Genomic DNA, 16,858 nt, shown 5'->3' on the forward strand with positions numbered 1-16,858 from the left:
TCAGGGGAGAATAAGATTGGCCAAGAGCTGCCGATGGTGGCTCTAGCTCGGGAATGGGCACAGGGGGGTCATGGAACCATTCTCTCTACTTTTGTGAGTGCCTGAAATTTTCCAAAATTAAAAAGATTCTTTCAAAAGTTTCAACTTCTTACTCTACTCCCAGGACCTAAGGAGATTACAACCACCTTCACTCCCTCAGTCCTGCCCTGAAAACAGATTAAATTATCAACATTTCCCTTGCCAGAGGAAATTTGCAACTATCAAGGAGAGACATAAAGAAGGGCACTAAGATTTTCACCTGCCAGGGATTGGGGGAGGGGGAAAGACTTTGACAGCTTCCATGCAACCGGGGCATGAAGCAGGGGGTGGGTCCAGGAGGGAGAAGATTCAAAGTCTAATGTTGTAAAGATGTGCTGATTTCCCAGCGCTGTCTCTGGGCAGCTCCGGCAGCGCCAGAGGGCAAAGCACAGCTGGAAGCTCAGAGCTGCGGTCCCAGGTCCTGGGGTGAGTGGTTCCCCCATGGCAGGAACAGAGGGGAGTGATTTTGTGTTTCCATGTAGAGTTGGAGGGTTGCTCAGGTGTACAGACCTGGTCCCACCTTGAAGCCAGGGGACCGGCCTCTTATACCCCTAGCCAATCAGTTGTTGTCTGTAGGGTTGCAGCGGTGTAACTTAAACTCCCAGAAGGGAGCAGATGTGAGCCTTTAGCAACAAACAATTATACCAGCTGGAGAATGAGTGGCCCACCCAGCAGAGGGGATCTGGGAAGTAGGGGGCACCATCGGCCTCTCCCCTGGGGAGCCCCATCCTGCTACCAGTCACTGACCCTTAGAGCTGGAGGAGCCCCAGACACTTCTCTTGCAGTCTGGAAATGCATACACACAGAGAGACTAGTTCGGGAAAACAGAGCCCCAGGGAGGAGAAGGGACTTGTCGAGGGCCACGAGGGGGCAGGACTAGAATCCAGATTCTTGACTTCCTCCTCGGACGGAGGCCTCTGTTTCCTGCAGGCCTTCCAGCTGCTTGTGGGTGAGCTCCCTTTACACCAGGCACACTGTCTGGAAGCACCAGGAGGAGGCTGGTTCAGTACAGTCATAGGTGGTTTTCTAACTGGCATTCACTGAAACCGCTGATCCTCTAAGGGACCCCACCCCCAACACCAGCCTGCCTGTCACATGTTGTGACACTCTCTCACTCAGCACCTCTCAATTCCTGCCTTTCTGTCCTTGACATGCATGCACACACACACACGCACACAAACGCGCGCACACACACACACGCACACACCCTGAGAAGCTCTCTCTGTCCTCTAGGGCTCCACTGCACAATCTGATGAGGGTCACATTATTCGTGCCACGTTTCGTCTGCTTGCTCAGCCACAGACCTCCCATGGACACATCTTACTCACTCCTGCCTCGGTCCCTGCAGTGTCCAGTGTAGAAACTCCACAAACAAATCCACGAATGACAGTGTTGGATCTCAGATCACTAGCTCAGTACGCTCAGTGCCTTTCTTCCCTCACGACCCCCTACCCCCACCCCAGGGCCCCAGAGCTCTCATGACCCTCTCCCCCTGTAAGCAGGATGGGGATGGAGGCAATAAACTCACCACTCCAGATGACAGGGACAGGGTGTACCATGTCTTAACCGAGAACGAGACGAGGACAAGGTGGAGCCTCGCTGGTGGGATTCTAGACACGCAACAGGCCAGTGGCAACTGTGGCTGACATTTATTGCTATACACCAGGCCTTGTCTGTTGCAGGCATTGTTTCAGCTACTCCTCACCACCTACCCCCCAGGGACAGGCAGTGGCACTCCCCATGAGAAGGTGAGGGGAGACTCAGATGCTGAGATGTAAACAACCTGCCCAAGGTCAAAGCTCGGGGGAGCAGAGCCAGGACTTTGCACGGGGCACCCATTCTGGCCGACAACTTCCAGCGCTCATGGCTGGGCCCACTCTGCTGCTTTGCTGGGGGATTCTGGAGGGTCCTGCCCAGCTCTGTCCCTGTCCTCTCTCCCGTCCCAGAACTGAAGGAACAATGAGAATACATATGGGACCCAGGCATCGCGTGGCCCTGTGCAGAACGCTGAGGCCCTAGTGGCAGTGGATTTCCCGTGGGATACCATGCTGGCTGGGTCCATGGTCCTGAGCTGGCAGAGGGGGCTGGGGGTGGGCAGGGAAAGGCTAAAAAAGTTCCTTCGTGCACCAAACAGCCTGCTGCCTGCCCCCCTCTGTCAGCACGCTGTCACCTCCTAGCAGCCCTGCACAGGTGCTGGAGGTGGGCCAGGACAGCAGCGAATAAGTGTTCAGCAGCAGGAATCAGAGTTCATGCTCTTTGTCTTGGAAAGGCAGACCAGACAGTCATAACAAACTTTTCCCCATGATGACTAAGGTCTGCCCTCTGCAACTCCTTCCTCTCCTGGTTGTATAAAATTCCTTGTAGCGGCTCTCTATCCCGTGAGAGAAGTATTATATTTAAAGTTGGAAGGGACCCTAGAGATCATCACTCAATTCCCATTGCCACTGTGATATACACATGAGCAAACCAAAAGCAGAGGAAAGGCCAAAAACCAGAGCCCAGAACCAGAAATTGAAACCTTCAAGGACACTTTACCCAAAAGCAGACCCCACAGAATACCAATTGCATAGAACCACTGGACAACGAGAAAGAAAAAATCCTATGGCCAGCCGGGCGCAGTGGCTCACGCTTGTAATCTTAGCACTTTCGGAGGCCGAGGCGGGTGGATCACCTGGGGTCGGGAGTTTGAGACCAGCCTGACCAACATGGAGAAACCCCGTCTCTACTAAAAACACAAAATTAGCAGGGCGTGGTGGCAGGTGCCTGTAATCCCAGTTACTCAGGAGGCTGAGGCAGGAGAATCACTTGAACCTGGGAGGCAGAGGTTGCAGTGAGCCAAGATTACGCCATTGCACTCCAGCCTGGGTGACGAGTGAAACTCCGTCTCAAAAATAAAAAGAAATAAATAAATAAAAAATAAAGATTCTATGGCCAATTAAGTTTGGGAAATGCCCTTAATACTAAAACAGAGTGTGCCACTTGTAGAAAATCTCAGAGTCTTTAATATGAGAAAAAGGGAGAAGAGGCTAGCCATGGTTTCTCAAACTTATTTGACCATGGAACCCTTTTACTGCAGATCCATCAGGACCAATGTTCCATGGAACATACTTTGGGAAAGGTTATTCTGGATTCTTGAATCCAACTCCCTGTTGGATATTTGAACCATTCCTGCTGCCACAGCTCTCGCAAGTGAATGTCTAGGTGGAGGTACAGCTCCAGTGCCCAGGCACTCACTATCCCCATGGACAACCAGTTCCATCTGAGGCAGCTCTACTAAGAAGTCCCTCTTCTTCTGTTCTTTGCAGTGGAGTCCAGGCCTGGGTCCAGGTATTGTCCTCCCAGGTGTGCAGAGTCTAGGTGAAGCCAGTGGCTAATCTGGTTCAGGCCTCTGCCACCAAATACATCTCTTAGTCCGGCTAGCTGTGTCAGACGGACTTCTGAAGGCTTGGGAACTGAGAGAGGGACAGTTCCCATGCAAAGCTGGGCAGAGTCACAAAGAGAGTCATGCAGTACTGTGTCTATGAGCTCAGCTTCTGAAGCCCAGGAAAGAGGGAGACGCTTTGCCCACTCACCCCACAAAATCAGGGGTCATCACTGCAGGCCCATGGAGATATCAATCAGGGGGTCCCACCCAGCAGCCCGGGCCCAGACCACTGGCGATGGAGTAAGACCATGCGTGGTTCCAATTCCAGGCACTTCCTCACTGTGTGACCATGGCCAAGGCAGGCAACCTCTCTGAACCTTGGTTTCCTCTTCTATGCAATGGTGCTGACTTCCTGAGTATTAAGGGAGGTTGCCAGGCAAAACTGCCTCCTGGCACAGTGACCGGCATGCAGTGCTCACCCAACTGTGAGGCCCCATCTGGCTCTTTGGCTCTTGATAATGTCCTTTCCTTTCCCCTCTACCCAATCCAGGATATAGTCACCTGGGCTGTCTGTCCCTCCAGACTTCCCAAGGTTCTTTCCCTGCATCCCTGTGGAAAATGTGGATGCTCCATGGAACTTCCTGGATCCACAAGTCAGACTTAAAAGTGAGAGGAATGCCCCTCCCTTTTCATTCATCCAGGATAGAGTCTGAGAGCAGCCTCTCCCTCTCTCTCAAGGATTTGCTCATGAGCCTCATCCCCATGGAGAAACCATCTCTGACCTCAATCCCCGCAAGCCAGCTCCCTTTCTTCCCCACCCAGCTCTCCACTTTCCGGGACAGAAAGGCTATATTGAATTTTTCTCACCAAGTCCCCAGGCAGCCCCCAAGCCCTAGTGCATCCCGCGGCGTCAGTATACACTATACCAGGCCCTGTCTGCAGGTCGTGTGTTCAGCCCCCTTCTAAGTTTTTTCCTAACTCCATTTTGTGCCCATGAGGACATCCAGAACATTCATTTCCAATTGTTGAGCCAACAGTGCATGAAGGACTTAAGCCCCAGGCTCTGGAGCCAGCCTGCCATGCTTCAAGTCCAAGTCACTTATTGGCTGTGTGACCATGGGCAAGTGGCTTAACCTTTCTGAGCCTCATCTGCAAAATGAGAGTGAGGACAGTATTTACCTAATAGGTTTGGAATGAGGACAAAATCAGGTAATTCATATAGAAGGTTTATCTCAGTGCCTGGAGCAGAGAAAGTATTTGTAAATGTTAGCATCGTTAAATATGGACTTCCTGACTCAGTGTTGGCTCATAAGAAGTCCTCGGTGGAAGATATTTTCTTCCCTTCTCTCCAGGAGGCATAGGCACCACCACAGGAGGCAGGACAATTATTTCCCACCTGTCTTCAGTCACTTATCTTGGACCAGTGGATGGAGACTGTTTACAAAGCCCCTCCATCGACCCGCACCTCTCGCACCTACCAACTCTTCCAAACTGCAGTCTGGCCACTTTGGGTGAGCTCTGTCTTCCACTGGTTGTGAAGTTTGCCTGGTCTGCGTTTTTCTGCCCCAAAAGGAGCTGTGTCTTTGCAACCCCAGAAAGGCTGTGAGCAGCAATTACTCCCATCCCCAGGGGCCAGATTATTCCAGGTCAAATCAAGACCAGGGGCTGCTGGACAGGGCAACCACGGTTCTGGAAAGATCCAGTCCTGTAAACAGAGGTGATTGGCAGAGGCTCACCCAGGCACAAGCCTCAGAAATGAGACAGGTTCTGATGGCCTTTCTCCCTGTCCTGCAGCCAGGGCCCTCATCCAGCGTCAATGAAAGCAGAAGCCACAGTTATTCCCAGCCATTGTGCTAGGGGGCTCCCGTCATGGCAAGTCCTCAGCCCAGTCCAGCCCTGGCAGACAAGTGCACCCCAGAACACGACCCAGCCCAAGCTCCTGGCTCCACGCCAGCACAAGAAATCCCAGAAGAGGAGCAGCCTTCTCAAGGAACTGGGGGTGAGCATCCACTTCCCAGGGTCCTGGCAGTGGGAGGAAGAGGAGAGGGGGATATGAGGAGGATGCTGGGGGGCCCCAAGGGGAGAAAGGGAAGAGAGATAGGCTCCAGCTTTCCTGCTGAACATTCATCTGAGCTAGAAAAGACCTTGAGGATTGGAGAGAATCTGCCCACACCTAATACTGCCTTGTGAGGTTTGGACAGGGCCCTGTCCTGGGGAGGATGGCAGAAGGCTGCCAGCTCCAGGATAGACAGCTCCCACCCATGGGGCCCTTGGCAGCTTCAGCTCTTTCTGCAGGAAATCCTAGGGAGTGGTCCTTCTTAGAGAGCCTGGTCTCTGGGATCCCTAAGAGGATGGAAGGGACTCAGCACAGCCAGTAGGTCCAGGGCACCAGTAGCCTCAATTAAAGCCAGTGACCGATGCCCTCACCCCAGCCATTCTCTCTTCCCCACCCAGGCCTTCCACATCACCATCGCTCTGCTGCACCTGGTCTTTGGGGGCTACCTGGCCTCTACAGTCAAGAGCCTTCACCTGGTGGTGCTGAAGTCTTGGTATCCATTCTGGGGGGCTGCCTCTGTGAGTAGAAGGCAAAACACAGACCGGGTGTGGGAGTCTGCAAAGCAGGCCTGGGAGGCCCTGGCATTTGGGACAGGATGCAGGGTGGGATAGAGAGAGCTAATAGGTGTGCGGCAGAAGTGAGGCCCTTTCTCCAGTGGTCCTATCTCTGCTTCTTTTATCTCAGTCACCATGGAAATAGCTCCTTCCAGGGAGCCCCTGTCAATTCTGAGTCCCAAGAGAGCACTCAGAGGCTATTCACTCTCCCATAATTGAATATGTGCATTTGGCAAAGAGGAGGGTGAGTAGGACCCAGAGACAGCTTCATTCTTCCCTGGCCTTCTGAGCAGCCAGGCTGCCTCTGGATCCAGCTACAAGTGCCCTGTTGGGGTTGGGCTACGAAAACACACAGGGTGTAAGGCGTGGCTCCCATTCTCCCAAGGCCATCAGCCAGGATGGGAGATGACAGCGGACCAGTGCATGCACCATTTCCCAGAAGCTCTACATTCCTTCAGGTCTCCAGGGAGCCCACCCCATTCCTGACTCCCAGGTGGAGTCCTGCCTATGCACTAAGTCCAAGCTCCACGGCACTGTCTTGGGCAAGTATCCCAATCCCCCTTTCACATCAGTCCTCTGTTCCCACTGCCCACAGGATGGGGCTTTCACTGCACAGTGATAGAACTTTCTACACATGCAGTGTTTATTCACCCTGTGCTCCCAGGCACTAGCCCATAGTAGGTGCTCAGTGCACATTGGAAAGAATGATTGCAGAGGTGCTCCCAGAGACCTTGGAAGCAAGAACTCATATCCTCCCACCTGCAAGATTCAGGAAAAGAGAAACAGTCGGGGTAGAGGGGGTAGTGCCACTGATCCCAGAGGGATGGTTTGGGTTTGTAAAATGAGGGAAGCAGGAGGGGCTAGGAGGGAGCTCTAAGTGCAGGGCACAGCTTGGTCCAAGGTGTAGAGACAGGAGGAGGTACGGAGGTTTGTGCACATGGGAAGATGTGAGGTGGAGCAGTGCCTGGGATGGGCCACATGGCAGGCAAGAGGATCTCACTTTGCCGGAAGAATAGTATTCTCTGCCCCACTGGCTGCCAAGGGTTGATTTTCTTGGAGAATAGGGGTGGGGGTGGGAATTTGTGGGTTTTGAGGAGCCCCAGCTTCTCTCCTTTGGCTTTCAAATCTGTCCTGCAGTTTCTCATTTCAGGGATCTTGGCGATAACAATGAAGACCTTTTCTAAAACTTACCTGGTGAGTGGGTGCACTGAGATCATTCTCTTCCATCCAAGCATGGCATAACTTTGTTAAGGGCATCTGTCTGTAGGGGTGATTGTGAGGGCACTTCTCCAGGACTTGCTACGAGCAGGCTCTTGCCTTCAGGACAGCAGAGGATGTCCGAGCAGAAGGGTCCAGATGCAGACAGGCAGACAGATTTGGCTGTGGGAGGAAAGGAAGCACCATCTGAAGATTCTCTCTTTCCAGTGCAGTGAGGCAGAGAAGGAAATGGCTCCCAGGCACCCTGACCCATCCATCTAGGACACAACTTTGCTTCCTCTCAAATCTACTGAGTCTTAGTCTTAATCACCACATAGCCTGCAAGCCCCAGCCTCCAGCTGGATTTGCAACTACTTCTCCTCTCGAAGAGCCAGGCAGATGGAACTGTGGTCCTCTCTGTTCTGCCCATGCTGGCCACTGCTCAAACACCTTGCCCTCTCCCCTGCACACATGGCTCCCATCTTTGACTTACTCCTGACCACTCAAGACAACCTGTATGTCTGGTCCTCCTGGAGATCTTCCCTGACCTCCATGGCTGTCTTCCATGCTCCCACAACTCTGTGGACTTACCTGTCTCCACCATACACTAAATTCTGTCTGGGCAGAATGTGCCTGAGCATCGTGGTAGCCCAAGGTGGCCCAGGTAGGCACAGAGTAGACACCTAGCACAAGACTGGATGGATGGAGGTGGATGGATGATGGAAGGAACATCCCTGCAAATCACAACCCACACCCAGGTCTTCTCACCTCCCCTCCTTCTGCCCCCAAAGCCCAAGCCAGGTCCTTCCCTATTTATGTCCCTCAGCCTGGCTAGGCTGTGGTTGCTCCCTGCTTTCTCAGAGGGCATAGAGAATAGAAGGATGGTTGTGCAGTTTACCCAGCAGAGGCAGGAGATGCTTGACAAAGACGTGCCCATTCCCCAGACCTCACCCTTCTGGGCTGAGCCCCTTTTAGAACCATAGGCCTCTTGCTTTGTATACCTGAGCATAAGGACACTCTTACTGTAAAGAAACCCATTCCAGTATAAAAGGCTACAGATTCCATGTGTGCATAGTCTTTCCTCACTGCAAGGATTTGCACTTGGCAAGAGGCTCTTGGAATGATGCTTAACCCGAGAGGACGATGAATACAGGCATTTCAGGGACCATGGTGGGTGGGCAGAGAAAAGGCCTGGCACTGGGATATGTGAGGATAGGGCACTTTCAGAGCTCCTCCTGACCTTTCTGGTGGGGAAGGAGCTGGATGAGGGGTCACCTGGGTGTCGAATCCCTGACACTTGGCATAGCTGATGTAGGATGTTCAGGGCTGGCTTTGAGCAGGAGATGGCAATAGGGCATCCTTTATTGCAAAGCTCTTGGATCTGAAGGCAGCTCTTAGGTTCTCCCAATTTGTCCCATAGAAGGCAAGGGCCAGCTGGGGCCTCCTCAGTGGTCACACAAGAACAGCTCAGCTCCTGTGTGAGGGGCTGAGGGGCCAGTGACAGGCAGAGGGGGCCCTGGGCCCAATGACAGGCAGAGTCTCTCCTGTGGCTACAGAGGAAGCTACTGGCAAGCATGGGGGGAGGACCTAGCTCCAGGTCTCCACCCGTTGGACAGCTGTTACCTTTATTTTTCACCTATAGAAGATGTTGTGCCTGATGACAAACCTCGTCAGCCTCTTTTGCGTGCTGTCTGGCCTCTTTGTTATCTCCAAGGATCTCTTTCTGGAGAGCCCATTTGAGTCCCCGATCTGGAGAATGTACCCCAACTCCACGGTGAGTACCCAGGCCTGGAGGGCCCTCTGACTTCAGTGAAGGTGCTGCCTTGGATTTGGCCAACAGGAGGTTTCCAGCTCACAGAAAGCCCCTCCTGGAGCCCAGGTGTGGGCTGCTGGGCCCTTGGCCAACCTGTTTCTGTCTCCCACAAGGTGTGGTGGAAAGGGGGGTGCTGGGCTGCTGACTGGTCAGCATCACTGAATCCAAGTCCACTTTTACAGATTGGGAAATCGGGCCAGAGACGGGGAGGAGCCTGCGTGAGGTCATGCAGCAACTTGACCACAAATCCAGGACCACAGCCTAAAACTGCTGATTTCCCAGCCAGGGCTCTAAGCATGGTGTCCCTGGTGGCCCCTGTGATCCAGAAGCCTCCCAGCAGCCTTGCAAAGCTGGCCAAGTCCACTTTGTTACCCTCATCTTCTGGGAGTGAACGCTGAGGTCCAGAGAGGCTAGATTAGTGGGTCTTTGACTCCAAGCCTGGTGCTCTTTTCACCATACCACTGCTGCCTCTGAAGCAGAAGGCAGACCGCTGGGTGCCTCTGGGCCAGGCTCCAAGAATTCTTTTTTCTTTTTTTGGTGGGGGATGGGGGGAAACGGAGTCTCACTCTTGTCACCCGGGCTGGAGTGCAGTGGCATGATCGAGGCTCACTGTAATCTCCACCTACCAGATTCAAGCAATTCTCCTGCCTCAGCCTCTCGAGTAGCTGGGATTACAGGCACCCACCACCACGCCAGGCTAATTTTTGTATTTTTAGTAGAGATGGGGTTTCACCATGTTGGCCAGGCAGGTCTCGAACTCCTGACCTCTAGTGATCCTCCCACCTCAGTCTCCCAAAGTGCTGGGATTACAGGCGTGAGCCACCACGCCCACAAGGGTTCTGACCATCGTGGTTTGTTATTCCTTATCTCCTCCCAGCACATACACACACGTGCATACACATGCACATCACATGCATGTGCGAGCATGCATGGACACACATGTGCGTGCACACACACACATATACATATGCTTCCCCATCAAATGCATGTGATACTATGAGATGTCTCCCAGCTGCACAGCTCTTCCCCTCCCCTGCTGTAAAACATGCTCCCTCACTCTGGGACTAGGTACCCCCATCTGTCAAATAGGCTTGGATCAGATGATCCTAAGGCTACCTTCATTCTTACCAGGGACCCATGAGATTCTCCAGCCCTCAAACGTTAGGCCAATACTCACCAAAGACCCATATGTGCCAGGCATTGAGTGTAGGGCAGTGACCAAGACAGACCCAGTCCCCATCCCACAGAGACCCACCCTGCCTTCCCCACGCACACCTGGGAGCTGAAGCCCCAACTGCCCTCTGCTGTGGATCTGACCCCTGCCTGGCTAAGCCCACGTGACGCGTGCAGACACCCAGCGAGGCCTCACCCTGCCTTCCTTCCCTCTCCCCTCTCAGGTCCACATCCAGAGGCTGGAGCTGGCCTTGCTCTGCTTCACTGTCCTAGAGCTGTTCCTGCCAGTGCCCACAGCCGTCACAGCCTGGAGAGGGGACTGCCCATCTGCAAAGGTAAGACAAGGGCTTGTCTTCCCAGGAAGACAACAAATGGGGGCATGAGGCAGCAGAGGGCTCAGAAAGGAAAGATACGTGGGGGTTACAACAGGAGCGTGTTTCATTCATTCCTCACGTTGCTGCGCATTCATTAAGTGACAGCCCACAGTCCACTAGGGGAGCCAAGGCACGGGGGCGAGAGAGGAGGCCAATCCAAGGAGAAAAGGGTGAGGCTGCCAGAGAGGAAACTCCATGCATGCTCAGAACAACAGGCTACTGTGCTGCCAGCACTGAAGGCCCTGGGGAAATTGCATCACAGAGGCCCATGGTGACTGGGCAGGACTCGAACCCACAGGCATAGGTGGAAGAGGGACTTTCAGCAGAGCAACAACAGCACAAGCACTGGCTTGGAGACAGGACAGAGAAGGCCTGGGGAAGCCACAGTGTGTGTGGAGTTTGGCCGCGGTGGAAACAAGTGACAGACAGAGTCATTAAAGATTGGGCATTTAAGGAATTCCAGGGACTCTATTAAGCACTATATTGATGGATCAATCGATGATGTACGGATGGCTATAGATGTGCAGATATACAGATAAATATAGCTGTATTTAACTTTATCTTCTCAACAACCCTTTTTCTTTTGAGACTGAGTCTCACTCTGTCACCCAGGCTGGAGTACAGTGGCACGATCTCGGCCCACTGCAACCTCCGCCTCCCAGGTTCAAACAATTCTCCCACCTTAGCCTCCCAAGTAGCTGGGACTATAGGCATGTGCCACCACACCTGGCTAATTTTTGTATTTTTTTAAGTATAGATGAGGTTTTGCCATGTTGGCCAGGCTGGTCTCAAACTCCTGACCTCAAGTGATCCACCAGCGCTGGCTTGTGGCCCCTTCTCCCACCTTCAAAGCCAGCATCACAACATCCTCCAATAACCCTGTCTCCCTCTTCTACCTTTAAGGACCCTTGTCATCATACTGGGCCTAGACAGATAATCCAGGAGAATCTCCCCATCTCAAAGCTGATTGGAAACCTTAATTCCATCTGGGAATTCCAGAATTCCCAAAGTTCTGGAATTACAGGCATGAGCCATCATGCCCAGCCCTCAACAACCCTTTGAGGTATTTAAATTCCCATACTACAGACTAGCAAGCTAAGGTTCAGAGAGGTCACATCACTTCCCAAGGAGAAGCAGCCAGTCAGGAAATCCAGGACTCAGCCCTCAGGCTGACCCACAGCCTCACCCTTGTCTACCAGTGGGGATGGCAGAATGGCAGACTGGGGCTAGATATATTTTAAAATAGAAGGTAAGTCTCTCCCCACCCCAAAGATCCTTAAAAGTTCAGGATAAGGATATTTTATAAAAGAAAAAAATAAATAAATAATAAAGACCCTAACCAGAAGTGATCTCCAAGGCTCATTTCTTTAAAGAAAAAAAAATCATATTACAATCTCAACTTTAGAACACTATTTAAAAAAGTGCCAAATCCCCCATAATTCTTCAAGTTTGACACTGATTTTCATGTTAGTGACCTCATCACACAACTGAGTGTTCATGTAATGCATATATAAGTTGATGGCCTCTGAGTTTCATTTAACATCAAGCAGAGAAGTTGTCTTTGTTAATTCCTGGCTGCCTGGCAGGAAGTCTTCTCATTAAGACATCAGAAAGCCAGATGGGGGTCTTGAGTCACTGAGGCCAACCCCACTTTTAAGGATGGGGAAAACTGAGGTCCCGTACCCGGCTGCAGCTGTGAGCAATAATTGTTCCTATTTATTGACCTTTGCTGTGTTCCAGGCACTGTGCTAGTGGTGCAGGTGGCTGTATTGGTTTTCTATTGATGTTGTAGTAAATTATCACAAATTTGGTGGCTTAAAATGACACCTGTATTATCCTACAGCTCTGGAGGTCAGCAGCTTGAAATGAGTCTCAAGGTCTCAAATCAAGGTGTGTTGCCAGGACTGCATCCCTTCTGGGGGCATCGAAAAGAATCTCTTTCCTTGCCTTTTCCAGCTTCTAGAGGCTGCCTGCATTCCTCGGCTTGCAGCCCCTTCTTCCACCTGCAAAGCCAGCATCACAACATCCTCCAATAACCCTGTCTCCCTCTTCTACCTTTAAGGACCCTTGTCATCATACTGGGCCTAGACAGATAATCCAGGAGAATCTCCCCATCTCAAAACTGATTGGAAACCTTAATTCCATCTGCAACCTTAATTCCTCTCTGCCATGTGACCAGAGATTAGGACATGGACGTCTTCTGGGGGCCATGCTTCTGCCTACTGCACTAGCTAAGACCTCCTTGAATCTCATAGCCATTCTGGGACACAGGTTCTGCTTTTCCATTTTAAAGAGGAAAAAATGAACCTTAGAAGAGTTAAGTGACTTCCCATGGTCTCACAGCCAGTAAGCAGCCAGGCTAGGTCTCCCAATGGGCCCTGTGCCCTCCCCATCGGTAAGGACGGTGCCAGGGACAGGCTTTCCAGCACTGAGTTGGTGCCACCCTCATCACGAATCAGGGATGGAGGTGTGGCAGCAATCACTGGGGGACACTGTTGGCATTAGACCTGCCCCTAGAGTGTATCCTGGCTAGAAGGGACTTGGGTCATTACCTGGCCCAGCCCCACTCAGGAAACCCAACAGGGTGAGTGACTTGCACCTGGTCACCAGGACACTGGTAGCGGGATGGGAACCAGGGCCCCATCCACTGACTCCCATGTGGGCCTCCCCCTACTCCCTTTTCAAGAACAGGGAGGGTGGAGGGACTCACACGCTGGTCTATGGAAGTCGCTTCATCTCTCAAGCCTCAGTTTCCCCATGTTCATGGAGAACTTGAGTCTTCAGAAGTGAACTAGCAGAGAAGTGTTTCCAAAGCAGCCAGTCACTCCACAGCTGTGAGCAGCAGGGGCGGTGACTTTTCTTTTGCAGAATGATGACGCATGCCTTGTTCCGAACACACCATTGCATCTCAAAGGCCTGCCGATGGAGCCCCCACCATCCTACCAGAATGTGATTCAAGGGGACGCACAACACGAGCAACATCAGAGGCAGAGAGGTTTGGCCCCGGCTCCCCAGACCTTCAGAACCCACGCTTGGCCCCTTCTCCCTGGCATGGATAGAAACCAGTTCCCAAGGGAGCTGTGATGGGCAAGGGGCTAACAGTGCTGCAGCTAGGACTGCCTGGCCTGGGAGTGGTAGCCAAGGCAGCAATGGTCCTATCCCCTCAGGCACTAGAAGAACTCCCAGGGCCCCCCAGGAACATCTCAGCCCCTGACTTTGTTGACCAGAGCTACCTCAGCTGAACCTGGGCGCAACCAGGACCCCTCACCTTCCCTGCCAGCCTCCAGAGCAAACTCCTGGGCCTGCAGCCCCCAGGTGCCCCCGATGTCCTCTGGCCTCCCTTGCCTGCCTTCTCTGATCAATGGTGGATGCACAGGGGGATATAAGGGCAGCCAGGAAGGAAGGTCTCCAGAGCGGCACAGGCAGGGGCTTCCCTTGCCTCAACCTACTAAGACGTCTCTGAGGGAGCCTGTGTGTCTGAATCCCTGGATTTGGGCTGAGGGCAGCTGGGGAGTTGAGTCCCATAGAAACTGTGTACAGTTCTTCCCTCTGAACCAGACCCTCTGCCTGAATGTTTTTGCCCTCCTGGGCCTCAATGTCTCCATCTGTAAAGTGGAGGTGCAAGGATGACATGATCCAGGAGTCTCCCAGCTTGAAAGCTCTGAGATCAGGAGAATTCAAGGTTCGCAGTTGTCACATCGAGGTTGCCAGTAAAACTTCAGCCTCGGAATTTCAAACCTACTTGTGCTGAGTAAATAATGTGAGGGAGAGGGGCCTGCCTTCCTCATTTTCCTAATTTCCGTCATCTGAGGATAGTCTTCAGGATTTTTGCTTATTTGTGAGCCGCAATGTATTCTGGTTTTTTTCCACACTGATTCTTTTTTCTATATTATTTTAAAGGGGCACTTTGTAGCAGCAAGATATGGGAAATCAGTATCTTTCCATAAACAGAAGCAAACCCCAAAAATAACAAACACGTGAAATAAAACGCAGTTTTCCCCTCCAATCCCGTGGTCTCACCCACTGCTTCCCTTCCTCTTGCTAGCTCTGCCCCAGCCACCATGGCTTCCTTGAGGTTCCACAGACACCCCAGGGATACCCCTGCCTCTGAGCCATCACCCTTGCCCTTCCTCCACCTGGATTCTCTTCCTCCAGGTATTGGCAGAGCTCACTCTTTGAATCTTTACTGGGCCACCGACTCTGAGCCAAGTAAATGTTATTTAATCTCAATGTCATTTAATCCTCCCATCAATCTGTGACATAGCTGCTGTTACTATTAATATCTCCATTTCATGCAGGCTCAGAGAAGTTAAGCAAGTTGCCCCAGACACACGGATCGTCACTGATGGAGCTGGGATCTGGACCCAGACTGCAAACTGAAGAGCCACCGCCTGACAATGCCCAAACTTGGTTGGAGCATAGCCCCTGCTCTCCCAAAGTTGCACTTTCACTGGGAAGATGAGATTTGCACATACAAAAGGCTAGTGCGATGGTCTATACAGCAAAGTCAGCCCTTATAGTTCCTGGGAACCCTGTCCTCTCGGATAAGCCATTTCTTACACAGTTGACGGTTCGATACATGTGGTAACCCAGATTGTTTTGTTTTCTCTCGCTTTGTTTTGTTTTGTGAGATGGGGTCTTGCTCTGTTGCCCAGGCTAAAGTGCAGTGGCACTATCTCAGCTCACTGCAACCTTCGCCTCCCTGGTTCAAGTGATTCTCCTATCTCAGCCTCCCAAGTAGCTGGGACTACAGGCACACGCCACCACGCCCAGCTATTTTTTATATTTTTAGTAGAGACAGGATTGCACCATATTGGTCAGGCTGGTCTTGAACTCCTGACCTCAGGTGATCCACCTGCCTCAGCCTCCCAAAGTGCTGGGATTACAGGCGTGAGCCACTGTGCCCGGCCCAGGTTTTGAAGTTGTCCGAGATAGCAGTCTGCTCTCTACTGTCTTATAAAATCCCTGTATGAAGGGATGCTCTCAGTATCATTTGCCCTTGCACAGAATATCCCTGGGGTTTGAGGTTCTTTGAATTCTCCTTCTTTGTCATCTCTTTCGCTGCCACTTCTGGCTGTGGTCACTAGCTTGGCCGTAGCACCTCTCTTCTCCACTTCTGATCTGCTGCTCCTAACCTTCTATAGATTGCAGCTGGCTTTAAAATAGATTGTAAAGTGTAAGGCATTAGGTTCTGAGAGAGCGGCAGAGAGAGCCATGCAAATGTTTAGGACAAACCCACTCTTTCTTTTTTTTTTTTTGAGATGGAGTCTCGCTCTGTCACACAGGCTGGAGTGCAGTGGTGCGATCTCGGCTCACTGCAACCTCCGTCTCCCGAGTTCAGGCAATTCTCCTGCCTCAGCCTCCCAAGTAGCTGGGATTACAGGCGACCACCACCACACCCGGCTAATTTTTTGTATTTTTAGTAGAGACGGGGTTTTACCATGTTAGCCAGGATGGTCTCGAACTTCTGACCTCATAATCAGCCCGCCTTGGCCTCCCAAAGTGCTGGGATTACAGGCGTGAGCCACCGCCTCTGGCTGAAACCCAATCTTTCAAAAGATGAAAGGGGGTGATGGAGAAAACCTTAGCCTGTTTGTCTAAAGACCTGGGTGCAAACTCTAGCTCTGCCAATCACTTACTGTGTGGGTTTGACTCAGTCCCTTCCCCTCACTAGGTCCCAGTTTCTCCATTTGTAAAACAAGCAATTGTGCTACACTGATGGTTTATATCAATAAAGGTCGAAACGGCTTCTGGTTTGACTTCTATTTTTCAAAAATCAGTCAGTGGAAGACTTGTCAATGTTCCCTTTGAAAGGGCACTGCCTCCGCAGGTGCGTGGTGGAAGCCCAGGCAGGGTTAGCTGGTCTCAGGGGAGCATGGCCACAGCCCAGTCCCTGAGTGGCTCATCAATACTGCGACCTGCTAGAATGGCTGGGATCTTCTACACAGTATGCAGAATTTCTAACACCAGGCTAGAAACAGAAAGCAATCTTTGACTATTGTTAATGCTGTGGTTAAATTTTAGTCTGTATTTTGACTTTTTTTTTTTTCAATTTTTTTTCTCTGTTGAGATGGAGTCTCACTCTGTCGCCCAGGCTGGAGTGCAATGGCACGATCTCTGCTCACTGCAACCTCCGCCTCCCGTGTTCAAGCGATTCTCCTGCCTCAGCCTCCTGAGTAGTTGGGACTACAGGCGTGTGCCACCACACTTGGCTAATTTTTGTATTTTTAGTAGAGACAAGGTTTCACC

At 51.8% G+C, this 16,858-nt stretch overlaps 1 protein-coding gene across 1 annotated transcript; it reads left to right on the forward strand.

Moving 5' to 3' along the window:
* Positions 1-415: 415 nt before the first annotated feature.
* On the forward strand, positions 416-16,357 carry MS4A10 (membrane spanning 4-domains A10). Its single transcript, XM_032151830.2, has 8 exons — positions 416-504; positions 5,237-5,441; positions 5,897-6,016; positions 7,190-7,246; positions 8,892-9,023; positions 10,460-10,570; positions 13,478-13,596; positions 14,908-16,357. The coding sequence occupies exons 2-8, from the start codon at positions 5,259-5,261 to the stop codon at positions 14,987-14,989; spliced, it is 804 nt and encodes a 267-aa protein (XP_032007721.1). The 5' UTR covers positions 416-504; positions 5,237-5,258; the 3' UTR covers positions 14,990-16,357.
* Positions 16,358-16,858: the final 501 nt, after the last annotated feature.

The sequence above is a fragment of the Hylobates moloch genome, unplaced genomic scaffold, assembly GCF_009828535.3.
Source record: "Hylobates moloch isolate HMO894 unplaced genomic scaffold, HMol_V3 SCAFFOLD_5, whole genome shotgun sequence".
Taxonomy (NCBI): Eukaryota; Metazoa; Chordata; class Mammalia; order Primates; family Hylobatidae; genus Hylobates; species Hylobates moloch.